We start from the raw sequence: 14,012 nt of genomic DNA, 5'->3' as shown, positions 1-14,012 counted from the left end.
GAGTACTGTATGTATGAGCTGCACTGAGTCTAGCATATCTGCCAACATTTAGCTTTCCAAAAACGGGAGATTGTTTTTCTTGGAAGGGCAGGGGGAGGGGGATACACTCTTTGCAACATTGCATTTCGGTCAGGTTTTACGACAAAAAAGTTTAAATTGAAAGTAAGTGATTTCATACACAATCTGACAACCTGGAAAATGCAGACTAACAAAAAAAATGAATGGATCCGTGAGTTTTCCTGGAGAAATAACAAAACAGAAGGGCGCTGGGAGATAACCTTGAAATACGGGAGAAACCTGGGAAAAACTGTGTTGGCAGGTATGATCTAGTGTCCTACTGCAGAAGGCTGGGTCTAGTGTCCTACTGCGGAATGCTGCACTGAGTCTAGTGTCCTACTGCAAAAGGCTGGGTCTAGTGTCCTACTGGAGAATGCTGCACTGAGTGTAGTGTCCTACTGGAGAAAGCTGCACTGAGTGTAGTGTCCTACTGGAGAAGGCTGGGTCTTGTGTCCTACTGCAGAAGGCTGCACTGAGTCTGGTGTCTTACTACAGAAGGCTGGGTCTTGTAGAAGGCAGCATTGAATCTAGTGTCCTTCAATCTTGTGTCCTACTGCAGAAGGCGGCCACAAGTCTGGTGTCTTACTACAGAAGGCGGGTTCTCACATCCTGCTGAGTCTGTCTCCTAGCCTGACAAGCCAGACCCACATTAAAATGTAGGGTCTGGGCACTCACCGTTCGCAGTGCTCAGTCCGAAGGGCGGGATAATCGGTTGTCTTTCAAATTCCCTCTGCACGCAATAGGACAGCGCTGAGTCCCATGCGTTTTCCCACCAGCGGAGCTAGTTGGCTAGTTCAAACTTTTGCCATTTTAAAACAAGCTTAACTCGTGTCACACTGTTGGCCAACAGCAACATCCATCTTCTTTGTTTTCAAGTAGCAGGGAATTCAAGCCAAACCACTGCAACTCTGCCATCAATCATTATGTTAAGCCCGCCTAACGACTCTATACACAATTTGATTGGCCTGATAGAAGTTTAATTTTTCGAGCTCACAAGCCAACGGAGAGTTGCTAGACTAGCCCTGGACGCAAATGTAATTTGCTGCCGCTAGGGTGCGTCTAGATTTCTAGGCTATCTGTCTCCCATCCTTCTGCAGAAAGCTGGGTCTTGTGTCCTACTCCAGAAGGCTGCATTGAGTCTTGCGTCCTACTGCAGAAGGCCTTATTGGAGGGGGGTTTAGTGCTTTTTACTTTAAATTTCATATTAAATGCAAGACAATTTAGTCTTGTTTGTATGATCCATTTCCTATCACAACTAAGCAGTAACAGTAGTACACATCTGAGCTGCAGTGCATTTCAGACATCAGAGTCAGTGTCAGGATCGGTCCAGACAGGGGCCGGTCTGTGTGAGGAATGCGAGACCGCTGGTGTAATGAAGGCCCAGGATATCAGCAGCAAGACAGACACAGAGCTGCCATCTACTGGCCCATGGCAAGAACTGCAACAGAAACTGCCTGGCAGTGAAAACATCCACAGAGGTTGTGGTCGGTTGGGTAGTCAAAAAACATTACAGCCTTTGTCCTTCCCTAAGCACTTTTCCTTCAATCAAAACATCATGAGATCAGGGGCAGATATAATTCATGAAGCCACCACAGCGCTAAGAGAATCTGACTGTATTTAGCCCAAGGGTGGAAACCTGTGGCTAACACTAAACCCTAACCTGAGGCGACCCCTAACCCATTTCCTATCACAACTAAGCAGTAATAACCTGAGGTGACCCCTAACCGAACCCTAACCCTAACCTGAGGCGACCCCTGATCCTAACCTGAGGCGACCCCTAATCCTAACCCTAACCTGAGGCGACCCCTAATCCAAACCTGAGGCGACCCCTAACCCTAACCGAACCCTAACCCTAACCTGAGGCGACCCCTAAACCTAACCTATTGCGAATCATAATCCTAACCTGAGGCGACCCCTAATCCTAAACTGTGGCTAACTCTAACGCTAACCTGAGGCGAACGCTAACCCTAACCTGAGGCTCGCCAGCCTAATGCAACACTTTTCCTGTGCGTCTCATGGATGTTCTCATTTTTTCTTGAACTTAGCAGATGTTTTGCTTTCTATTTCTTATAAATCAAAATGCATTTCAACATTTGACAATACTGCCATTAATATTTTGATTGAAATCATTTTAATGCCATGCACCTTCTAGCCTAGCACTTGAATACTAGTTTTTGTTTGTATTTAACTTTTCTACTTGATTAATCGGTAGTAAAATAAATGAGACCCAACTGTAGAAGCAGAGATGATTTAATCCACAGAATGTCACAGAGAGCACTGAAAACCACACAATATGTACAGGAGCAAAACATGACTCGTGAAAAATAAAATCAGACCCACAGGAGCAGAGCATGACTCATGGGTTAAATCAGACTAACAAGAGTAGAGCATGATTAATGGAAAAACAATCAGACTTACAGGAGCAGAACATGACTGGTAGATAAAATCAGACTTACAGGAGCAGAGCATGACTCGTGGAAAAAAAACAGACATAGGAGCAGAGCATGACTCATGGAAAAAATCAGACCCCTAATCAGTGGCGTAACAAGCCAATGGTGGGCCCAGGTGCGAGAGCGCTAAGCGGGCCCCATACCGACGAACTTTGGCCCAGGATGAATTAGCTCTGATACATGCAATACACATTAAGGGCGACTTCAATTGTTTATGTAAAGGGCCTGAGGCACCGAAGTAGTTTAGTAGTTACAGATTACAATTTCAAATAAAACACGACTACATATCCATTACATGTAAAAATATTAAAAAATAATTGTATTAACAGCCTGCAGGCCAGGGTAATCTAATATTACTGCATTAACATAAACTCGCATGGAATTATGGGAACACTCAATGCGCTTCTTCAACCCTCTGTTGAAACTGCAAGCGTAGATTGCTTGCTTATAAACTCGCACTGCGCAGAAACAAAACTTAATGTAGCCTAACTTATTTAACCGTCCAGAAACCAAATAAAATCATTCATATGCATACAATCCCCAATATGCGTGAATTAGGCCATTAGAAGAAGGCCATCTTACGAGCCTTTCGTTGTGCAAAATCGTCAACGATGTTCCCAATATTTAATGCTCTGGCTCTCGTATTTCCAATGGACAGGATAGCTAACCCACGGAGCCTCTCCTGCCCCATGCTGCTTATTAGGTATAGGTCTTAAGTTTGAGTTTGGAAAAAGATCGCTTAGCTGTTGCCACAGTCACAGGCAATGTCAGAAACAACATGAGCCCGAATGTGGATGTTACACTGTCAATCTACCACCAGCATTTTGGCAAGTTGAAAAATAGATGACTTCTGTGAAATCTCTGCTTTAAAGCAAGACCTGAATGAGAGGAGTTGTGTTGGGAATGTCGGTGCAATGTCCCTGCTATAATGGTCTGACAAACGTCTTGCCTTTTCAAGCAGTTCATCATCACCTGCGAGTTGAAGGGTCATAGGACGTAAAGACTCAAACACATGACAAGTTTCCCGCATACTTGCAAATCTTTGGGAGAGCTGACTGATTATGATGTCCAGAGTTGCATTAAATACCTGCACTTTGAAGTATCTCTCTGCATCGGTTAAGCGCTCATCTTCCGATAGATCGTCAAAGTGACGCTTCACTCTCCGTGCTCTAACATTCTAAAGTTCTAAAAAAAAAAAAAAGGGCGGGGGTAGCGACCGGCCCCGGGAGGTCACGGGCCCTGGTGCGACTGCACTTGCTGCACCTACTATAGTTACGCCACTTCCCCTAATTCTACTAAAGGGGAGTTGACTGCACTAGGAGGGCTTCTATCTGACTGAAGGGAGGATGCTCTTATGTCTCAGGATAAAAAAGCCTGACTGAGGGTTCAGCCCGGTATCTAATCCTCTGGATTAGCCTTGTTCAGGGGCAACCATTGTGTCAACCAAAACGAGACTAGGGTACACTGACTATCATTAATGCAACTTCGACTAATAGGAAATCTGCCCCCAACATGTGTAATATGTGTGTGTTGGTGTATGAATTTGTGTGTGTGTGTGTGTGTGTGTCTTTTAGCCCCTCAGTCCGACCAGCCCCTCCCACCTTCCCCGTCTGACTCCTCTCCTTCCTCTGAGTCACTCATCTCCACGGCGATGCGCCGGGACAATATGGCTGCCACATCGTTTCCGATTGGTTGGCGCTTTGCTCTCAGCTCCTTTTGCTCTTGTACCTTCTTTAGCTGAATACCTGTGCACAAACACACACACACAAAGATCATACACACAGTGTACTCTCACACAAACCAACACATATACACACATATGGTATATATATATATATATACACACAAAGATGACACACTCACACAAACACAGAAAGATTATACACGTAAACACACACACACACACACATGCACAGACAAACACGCTCACACACACACACACACACACACATAAACATACACTTACCCACACACACACACACACACACACACACTTCTGAACTTACCAACACGTATTGCTGCCAGCAGGTCACTTCGAGCATCACTGGTTACCATGCCAATGCCTGTTGGCACAGGCGGGACAGGGGGAGGAGCTGGAGGAGGCGCCATGGCAACAGCTGCTGTATTAGGAGGAGGAAGAGAGGATGAAGAGGAGGATAGAGGGAGAGCAAGGGATGAGGATGGTGAGAGAGGGAGAGAGGGAGCGAGGGATGAAGAGGGAGAGAGAGGGAGAGGGGGAGCAAGGGATGGAGGAGGAGAGGCAAAAGCTGTGAGAGGAGAGGGGATGATAGGGGGGAGGAGTGGAGGAGGGAGAGGAGAAGAGCTGGCATAGTACTCCATCATCCTGGAGAGAGGGAGGGATAGAGAGAGAGAGAGGGAGGGATGGAGAGAGGGAAGTGGAAGGGGAGGGATAGAGAAAGAGAGACAGAGGGAGAGAGAAAGGGAGGGATGGAGAGAGAGAGGGGGAGAGGGAGAGAAGGATGGAGAGAGGAAGAGAGGGAAAGAGTTGAGAGAAAAAACAAGCAGAGAAAACGTTTTCATGAACAGTCTGCATCTCTTTGCCTTTGGGTATTCACTCCTCACTTCTCCCTCTGATATGACACACACACACACACACACACACACAGAAACACACATATAGGCACTTACCCGTAATCAGCAGGTGGAGGGACAGCGCTGCCGCCATTCGCGGTGGAGTTCCGAGTTTGGACATGTGTGTTTGTTTGAGCCGGCGTGTGTGTGTTTGTTTGTGTCAGTGTGTGTGTGGGGGGATTCTGCACAGCTGTGTGTGGGGTGGGGCGGCGCTGTACAGGTGTGTCGCGGTACACCACAGCAATGCTCACCTCCCCACCTATACTATGGTACTCATGCTCCACCCTCTGGGGCGGGGGCGGGTGCTGATTGGTCAGAGATGGCTGGGGAGGCCTGTGATTGGTCATGATGGGCTGAGTGGCAGGGAAATCTGGGAATGGAGGCCTGTGGAGAGACAGAGAACATGATAAACACCCAATATCTACGCTAAAAGAAACTGACAATGCAAATCACACACACACACACTCACCTGCTCTCCCCTGCGAACCACACAGTTGCTGCCATTGTGTGTGTGTGGTGGCCAGGCCGCACACGTGTGTGTGCGAGTGTGTGTGCGTGTGCATGAGCGAGTGTGTGTGCGAGTGTGTGAGCACGGTCTGGGCGCAGCTCTTTGTCCAGAGCCAATCTGTTCCACTCCTCCCTGCGATCCCTCACTTTCCGCACCCTCTTCACCTCCCGCGGCAAAGTCCCATGCATCCCTCGCTTCTGCTCCTGATGGAGAGTGAGAGAGGGGGATAGAGGGAGAGGTGGAGAATAGGAAGAGAGGGATGAAGAGGAAGATAAGGGGAGGGATAAAAAGGAAGAGAGGAGAAAAGTGAGTTAAAATATTTGTTTGTCCAGCAACAAACTAGAATAATGTGGCACGTGTTATATTTTGTGATTTAACTGGCATATGTGGCACATGTTAAATTTAGTGATTTAATTAGCATATGTGGCACGTGTTGCATGTTGTGATGTTCACCAGCAGGCTCCAAGAGTTAAGAGAGAATCTGAGGAGCGAAAAAGAAAGAGAGAAAGAGAGAGGTGCCCTACCCTCTGTCGCCTTCTCTCTCTTCTCTTCTCCTCCGTGGCCAGCATCATCCTCTCTTTCCACAGGTCAAAGAAGTAGGAGGGGTCTGAGTACAGCTTTAGAGCGTCCACTTCATCCTCCCTGAGAGAGAGAGAGAGAGAGAGAGGGAAGGAGGGAGAGAGAGACAAAATAGAGAGGAAGAGAAAGAGGGAGGGAGAGACAAATAGAGAGGAAGAGAGAGAAGGAAGGAGAGAGGAAGAGAGAGGAAGAGAGAGAGACAAGAGAAAGGGAGGGATGGGAGATAATTAAAATGAGCAGTATTGCGCCATGGGGTCATTGTCGGAATTAAATTACTGATGAATGTTTGGTTGAGTAAAACTTCAGGGACAGCAGGTTGAGTGCTGTATTCATGTTGTTGTTTTTCTGTTCATTCATTCTAAAGTGGCATTTGTGATTAGAAAGTTGTTGCTATGACAACGTAATTCCCCAGCCACCTGCCTCTGGTCTGAGTGCTCTTGTAATATCGTTAGCATAAACCCCGCCCCCATTCCACCCTCACTCCACCCATCCTGCCTCACCTGTACTGGGTCAGTGCACCGAGAGGAGGGGGCTTGTCGCTAAGGCGATACATCTGAGTGATGGGAGTGGGGATGCTGGCCTTGGATACCAGATGCTGGTCCTGAGCTGTGCAGCTGTGGAAGGCTTTACGCAGGTGGATGTCCTGGAGAGAGACTGAGAGAGAGAGATGAGCAGGTACACAGATTAACAGACAGACAGACAGAAAGACAGATAGACAGACAGACAGACAGACAAGCAGGCAGTTGTGAAATTCTTTCTTATAGGTGGATGTTATTGAGAGAGACAGAGAGAGAGAGATAGAGATAGAGATAGAGATAGAGATAGAGATAGAGAGAGAGAGAGAGAGATAGAGATAGAGATAGAGATAGAGATAGAGATAGAGATAGAGATAGAGATAGAGAGAGAGAGAGAGAGAGAGAGACGAGCAGACAGACAGATTAACAGACAGACAGACAGATAGGCAGCTGTGGAAGGTTTTATATAGGGGGATTTCCTGGCGAGGAACTGAGAGAGGGAAAGAGAAAGATGAGCAGACAGACAGATTAACAGACAGACAGGCAGGCAGGCAGACAGAGACAGACAGACAGGCGGGAAGGCAGGCAGACAGACAGACAGGCAGGCGGGCAGGCAGATCTGCTCACCCTCCTCCACGCTGGAGTCCAGCTGCGTGACCTTGGCAGCCAGGCGGTCGATGCGGTCCTGCAGGGAGACAGTCCGCAGGTAGAACACACTGGCCTCCTGGAAGAGCTCTGCAAAGATGTCCTCCGCATGCTTACCTGCAATACAGACACACACACACGCACGCACGCACACACACACACACTGTAAAGGAGTGCGCCCGAGTGGAGGGTGGGTCAGACTGAAGGATGTACAAATGCTGCGTTGTAGCAAAGTCCTTTTAGGCAAGTCCCTTCACTCGGCGGCCATATACCAACGTTTTATGGGCACTCATCGGGCACAGTCTTTGGGTCGAACTGCGCGTGCGCAAGGCTTCACGACACCAATCTTGCTCCACGGCGAAATCACAACACACGATTGGCACGATGTCTTCACAACACACCATATGATTGGCTCAATGTATTCACATGTCGACGTTTTGCCGAGGAAGGGGTAGGATATGTGTAGACAACGGCCATATTGGCGTGACAAACTAGCCCCATGCATTTCTATGGAGTATTTTTTGAGTGCTGTGTCTCCTTATTAGAAAGTCTCTGGTTGTAGTCAAAAGGCTTTTCTTTTATTATTATTTTTTTTTAGGCTGCCGGCAGGTTAATACAAAAACAAAACAATGATGACAAACAAACAAACACTTAGTCAAAATAAGAAATAAACACAGGGACGATGCCCACGCATAACTAGGCCTACCTCTGAGGTCCTTTGACATGACCTCTCGCTACAGAGGAGTCTCTCGTCTGAGCTAAACAGCCCCCATTTAACCCACAGGTCTCAACCATGTAACGATATAAATCAATTAACACATAGGCATCATATTTTGGCCAACACAACATCCAAGCAATACACATGACTAAAAAACATTCATGTGCCCTTACGATCATGCTCAATAAAACCTCATTAAGGAAACAAATATAAACCGTCTAGACACCCCTGCTCCAATGAGCGCTTCTCACTTCAAAGCGCGAAAAGAACGCACAAAAGTTCTCCATGCCCCGCACCTCGGTTTGCTCCCCATACCCGGAAGACACTACAAGCAGGCAACAGGTAAGCATGTTAATGCATATCTCCCCATACAGACCTAACATTTCTTTCTATCGGCTCGTAAGCATTGATGTTAAAAATGCGCGCTTATCGCTTACATTACCGTTCAAATAGAATATGCTACAGTCGGCCCGACGCATATTGCGTCTTCATTTCCCGTACATACACTCACCTAAACAAGTTCCCGTGTGGAATTACCTTTGCTTTTAGACACACAGCAGGTCTAGAACACACACACAACTTCACATGTCCCCAATCAATGTTACAACCAGACACATATCGTATACATAAGCTTTCATATTCATTTCAACAAAAGTCATTGTTTGTGCTGCCGCGGGAAAACTGCCTTTGTCCGTGACAGATGTGCTGCACTCTGTCACACACACACACACCCACACACACACACACACACACACACATACACAAACACACACACACACACAGCTCACATAGATGTCCGCTGCCTGTTTACCTAGAGTGCATACACACACCCACACACACACACACAAACACACATCGCTCATATACTGTAGATATATGTCTGATATAGATATGTCTGACTATCCAGATATGTTACATATGTATCAGGTCACAGGTCAGGTCATCAGGTCTCATATAGATGCCTTGCCTTCTGCAGTGCATACACACACACAGACACACACACAGACACACACACACACACAAATACACACACAAATACACACACACACGCACACGCACACACACACGCACATACACACAGTAGTGTGACGACAAAGATGTCCTCTGCATGCTTACCTGCAGTACACACACACACACACACACACACACACACACACCACACACACGCACACACACACACACACTTGCCAGATGGGACAGTAAATTGCACTCCCCCAGCTTACCTGTTGTTTGAATTCCCCCATGTGAAACAAATAGCCATTCACCCAGAGAAACATATCGCCAGTAAGAGAGATAGAAATGTTTCTAGCAGCATGGCGATGCTGATGATGCGTACCTCACAATGCCAGTGATGCGTACAGAACTAATACCATCATTAGAGTAATAATGGATGCTTTTGCATAAGTGCTTGATGTTGTTATGCAGTTCATTTCATTAAACGTATTGCTAAATTTGCTCCTGGTTTTTTGGTCTGCTGTTATCCAATGTCAAGTCAATGTGTGAGTCAAATTCATTCACTTAATACCTTATAACTATAATTTCATGACATAATTGCTATTGGTTTGGGTGAAAGCACTTCAGTCAGTGAGCATGATGATTTTTATGTTGATACAGCACATGATGCCTGCAGGGTTACAGCATTGAAGGATGAACTAGTTTTCTTTTTTCCTGCCCCTATCTGTCCCTTTAGATGCTAAGCCACATGCAGAGCTTAATCCTACTCGACTACACACACACACATACACACACACACACACACACACACTTCCCAGATGTCTGGGGACACTCACTTTCTGTCATGCTGTATGTAATCTGTCTTTCCCTCTATCTTTCTCCACTCACTCACATACGCACGCACGCACGCACGCACGCACGCACGCACGCACGCACGCACGCACGCACGCACGCACGCACGCACGCACGCACGCACGCACGCACGCACGCACGCACGCACACACACACACACACACACACACACACACACACACACACACACACACACACACACACACACACACACACACACACACGCACGCACGCACGCACGCACGCACGCACGCACGCACGCACGCACGCACGCACGCACGCACGCACGCACGCACGCACGCACGCACGCACGCACGCACGCACGCACGCACGCACGCACGCACGCACGCACGCACGCACGCACGCACGCACGCACACCAGATGTCTGGGACATTCACTTCCTCCCATGCTGGGTATAATCTCCTCTCCTCTCTCTCTCTCTCTCTCTCTCTCTCTCTCTCTCTCTCTCTCTCTCATAGACAGATACACACACACACACACACAACAGAGTATGCTCCCCATTGGGGGAATCAGTCAGCGCTGAGTTCCATTCTGTACAGACCAGAGACTCAAACACAATGCACAGAGAACGCCCAGACCACAGTGATGCTGCCGCAAGGAACTAAAACACAACAACAGCATTTTAACAGAATAGGACGTAAGTGCACGACTGGCTGGTTTCTACTGGTTACTCCTGTGAGATACTCATGCTGACTGGACTCCAATGGGACAGTATCATACCACTAAATCAATCTAATATCATTAACACGCAGCTTAATGAATCTAACATTAGCACAGCTCTTAATTGGCTGGCTCTCTGCTGATGTTGATTACAACACTCACAGTCTCCGTCTTTCTCTCTCCATCCTTCTCTTCATCTATATCCCTCTCTTTCTCTATCCATCCTTCTCTTCATCTATCCCTCCCTTTTTCTCTCTATCCTTCTCTCCATCTATCCTTCCCTTTATCTCTATCCTTCTCTCCCTCTCTATGCCCCTCTGACTCTTTCTGTCTCCCTAATTCTTAACTCGTGTCTCATACAGTATTGGCTTCCTTTAGGATTCATTCTCTAACCCTTAAAGGAATGTTGGAAAATGAATGTTCTAAAGAATATCTGGGGTCATTGAATTCAACATAGAATTTTAGAACCTTGAATTGTTGCGGAACGGAATCTTATGTTAGAATGTTCCATGTTCATGGAAGTAGGAGTATGTCTGACAAGCTGTCAAGGTGTGTTCATGAGTGTGTTTGTGTGTATGTGTGTGTGTGTGTTTGTGTGTGCGTGTGTGTGTGTGTGTGTGTGTGTGTGTGTGTGTGTCTTACTCAGACTGCTGAGCTGGCGTATGATGGCTGATAGCGTTGCGTTGTTCACACACTCCAGCTCAATCTCAATGCATTCTGGGATTTCTGTCCTGCACACATGATGTGGCTCCACGCTTCTTTTCAGCATCGGCATGGTGACACACACACACAAACACACACACACACGTGCTCTGTCTCTCTACCTCACACACACACACACACACACACACACACACACACACACACTACGGCGTTGACAACCTGCAAGAGACAGAGATACGGTACAAAGGTCTCTGTGTGTTCTTGCTTTAAGCATTCCGCTTGGTGTACTCTCTCTCTATCTGTTGACTCTTGGCTTTTTCTCATCCTCTTTGCCAGGTTTCTGGGGCCCCAGGCAACTACGGTTGTGCCATTGGCAAAACCACACACGCATAACAAACACATCTGAGCTTTCTGCAAAAAACAAATCCCACTAAATAATGACTCTTCTGACAGACACATGACAAATCAAATGTAAAATTCATAAATGCAACCATCACAACTGACCTATGATCTGACAGTGTCAACATATTATGACAGGTTTATGACAGCATTTTAATATTGAAACCTCCCGTGATTTCCCAAATACCTCATTCATAACAAAGCACACATTCAGATATCATTCAAAATTGGGTGTAAAATGAATTTTACGTACCCAGTCAGGTTTTCTTCAGCTGAGTACGGTCCGATAGGTTGGATGTCCAGACACAGCATGCACGACCACTGACTGACATATCTAGTCTCTTAATCCAGTTTGGGGCGGGGATTGGGGGATTGGGGAGATGTCTGACGGCAGAATTGCCATTCTGCAGATTAAATATCATACACCAATAGGGATGAGTGAGTCCATTTGAGTGACGGCAGACCTGATAGAGATGGCCAGGGGGGGAGTGGTGGAGCTGAAGGCTTGATGGATCTCTCACTCTCTCTCTCCTTGTGTGTGTGTGAAGCAAGAGGGAGAGAGGAAGACTATTCAGATCTACAACACTAAGAACAGATGGTTCTTGCCTAGACATAAAACTGTTGGTTTGTTAGGAAAATGTAGAAGAATTCAAAGATAAACATAGAGATAAATATGTGTTAGTTTATTTGTGCAACCTTTTCTTAGGAGGTTAGCCCTATAGAGAGAAACTAACGAGATCAAATCGTGAACCTAATCTCCTTCCAGCAACACATTAATGGGTCTTTAATCCGTCTTAATGTAAACATTTACAACAGATTGTGACCCCGTTCATTTTACAATCCCATGCCGTGACCTCACTTACTTAGTGTGTTGACACAACATCACTGCTTATAAGTACCTCTTATCCAGACGCATTAAAGGAGTTTCATAAATTGAGGGCTGACAAGGACAATAAATATATCAAGTCACATTTGATAGAAAGATTAAAACATCAGGTAGACAAATAGAGCTACAGACAATAGATAGATTACATACATACATACATACATACATACATACATACATACATACATACATAGGTCTACAGTATATACGCATAATAACTATACCAAAGTCCTTTTGGGCAAGTCCCTCCACTCGGCGGCCATACTGCAACGCTTTTTGGGCACTTATCGGGCATCTATTTTGGCAGAAATGCGCGTGCGCAAGGCTTCACGACACCAATCTTGGTCCAGCGGCGAGATCACAACACATGATTGGCACGATGTCTTCACAACACACCACATTATTGGCTCAATGTATTCACATGTCGACGTTTTGCTGCGAAAGGGGTGTGATATGTGTAGACAACTGCCATATTGGCATTACAAACTAACCCCATGCATTTCTATGAAGGATTTTTTGAGTGCTGTGTTTCCTCATTAGAACGTCTCTGACTATACTATATACTATAAAGTAATGTCCATAGGGGCCACTGGGTGGCAGAAACCTTTCTTCCATGCTTAAAAAAGTAAAATGAAGAACAAAATGGCTATTTTTTATTACTTTATTTCAAACATATATACAGAGGAGCAAGTCAAATTTATGCACTGCGGTATACAACAACTTCTGCTTGATAAGGACATCACGGTGCCTTGTTAGCCTGATATCCTAATTGTATGCATCATTGTAGTGAGATTAATCATTCAGCAAAATCTATACCTTATTATAAACACACACGCATACTCACACACACACACACACACGCGCGCACACACGCACACACAGATACACACACACACACACACACACACACGCACCACACGCACACACAGATACACAGATACAAAGATACACACACAGATACATACACACACACACACACACACACACACACACACACACACACACACACCACACACGCACACACAGATACACACACACACACACACACACACACACACACACGCACAAACACACACACACACACACACAGACTGGGGCTCTAGAGTGGAGGGTGGTGTGTGAGTGTGAGGCTGGGTGGAGGGGAGGGGATCCTGTGCTGTCTGTAGGCAGCGGGCGTGAGCGCCGCCGTGGTCTGGGACTGCAGGATGTAGCCGCACAGCAGGGAGCCCGGGAACAACGCCCCCGGCGGCAGCTGCTGGGGGCTTATGGGTAATTTGGGGAGGGGTCCGAGGGGCGTGTCATGGGCCGGGGAGCCGGGGCGGGGCATGGTGGCGTACTGGGCGGAGCATGCGGCTCTGGAGTGGGAGGAGCTCTGTGGGTGGGTGTTGAAGTGCTGCGGGTAGGAGACGGTCAGCTGCTGCTCAGCGGCATGCGGGGCGGAATGCTGGGCATGTGGGACGGAATGCTGGGCCTGAGACCTCGCCAGGGTGGCGACGGGGGGGGTGAAGCCGTG

General features: G+C 46.9%; 1 protein-coding gene across 1 annotated transcript; it reads right to left on the bottom strand.

Annotated features, from left to right (window-relative positions):
• Nucleotides 1-4,085: 4,085 nt before the first annotated feature.
• On the bottom strand, nt 4,086-11,326 carry LOC143112152 (actin-binding protein WASF3-like). The gene is made up of 8 exons (XM_076274402.1): nt 11,194-11,326; nt 7,329-7,463; nt 6,687-6,840; nt 6,132-6,249; nt 5,569-5,810; nt 5,157-5,483; nt 4,560-4,627; nt 4,086-4,252 (listed from the first exon to the last, which is right to left on the bottom strand). The coding sequence occupies exons 1-8, from the start codon at nt 11,324-11,326 to the stop codon at nt 4,086-4,088; spliced, it is 1,344 nt and encodes a 447-aa protein (XP_076130517.1).
• Between the last annotated feature and the right edge of the window lie 2,686 nt (nt 11,327-14,012).

The sequence above is a fragment of the Alosa pseudoharengus genome, unplaced genomic scaffold (genome assembly GCF_046254945.1).
Source record: "Alosa pseudoharengus isolate Yale_2024_CS ecotype anadromous, Long Island Sound unplaced genomic scaffold, YU_APseudo_1.1 YU_APseudo_1.1_scf_8, whole genome shotgun sequence".
Lineage (NCBI taxonomy): Eukaryota > Metazoa > Chordata > Actinopteri > Clupeiformes > Clupeidae > Alosa > Alosa pseudoharengus.
This window is presented reverse-complemented; position numbering and strand designations above follow the sequence as displayed.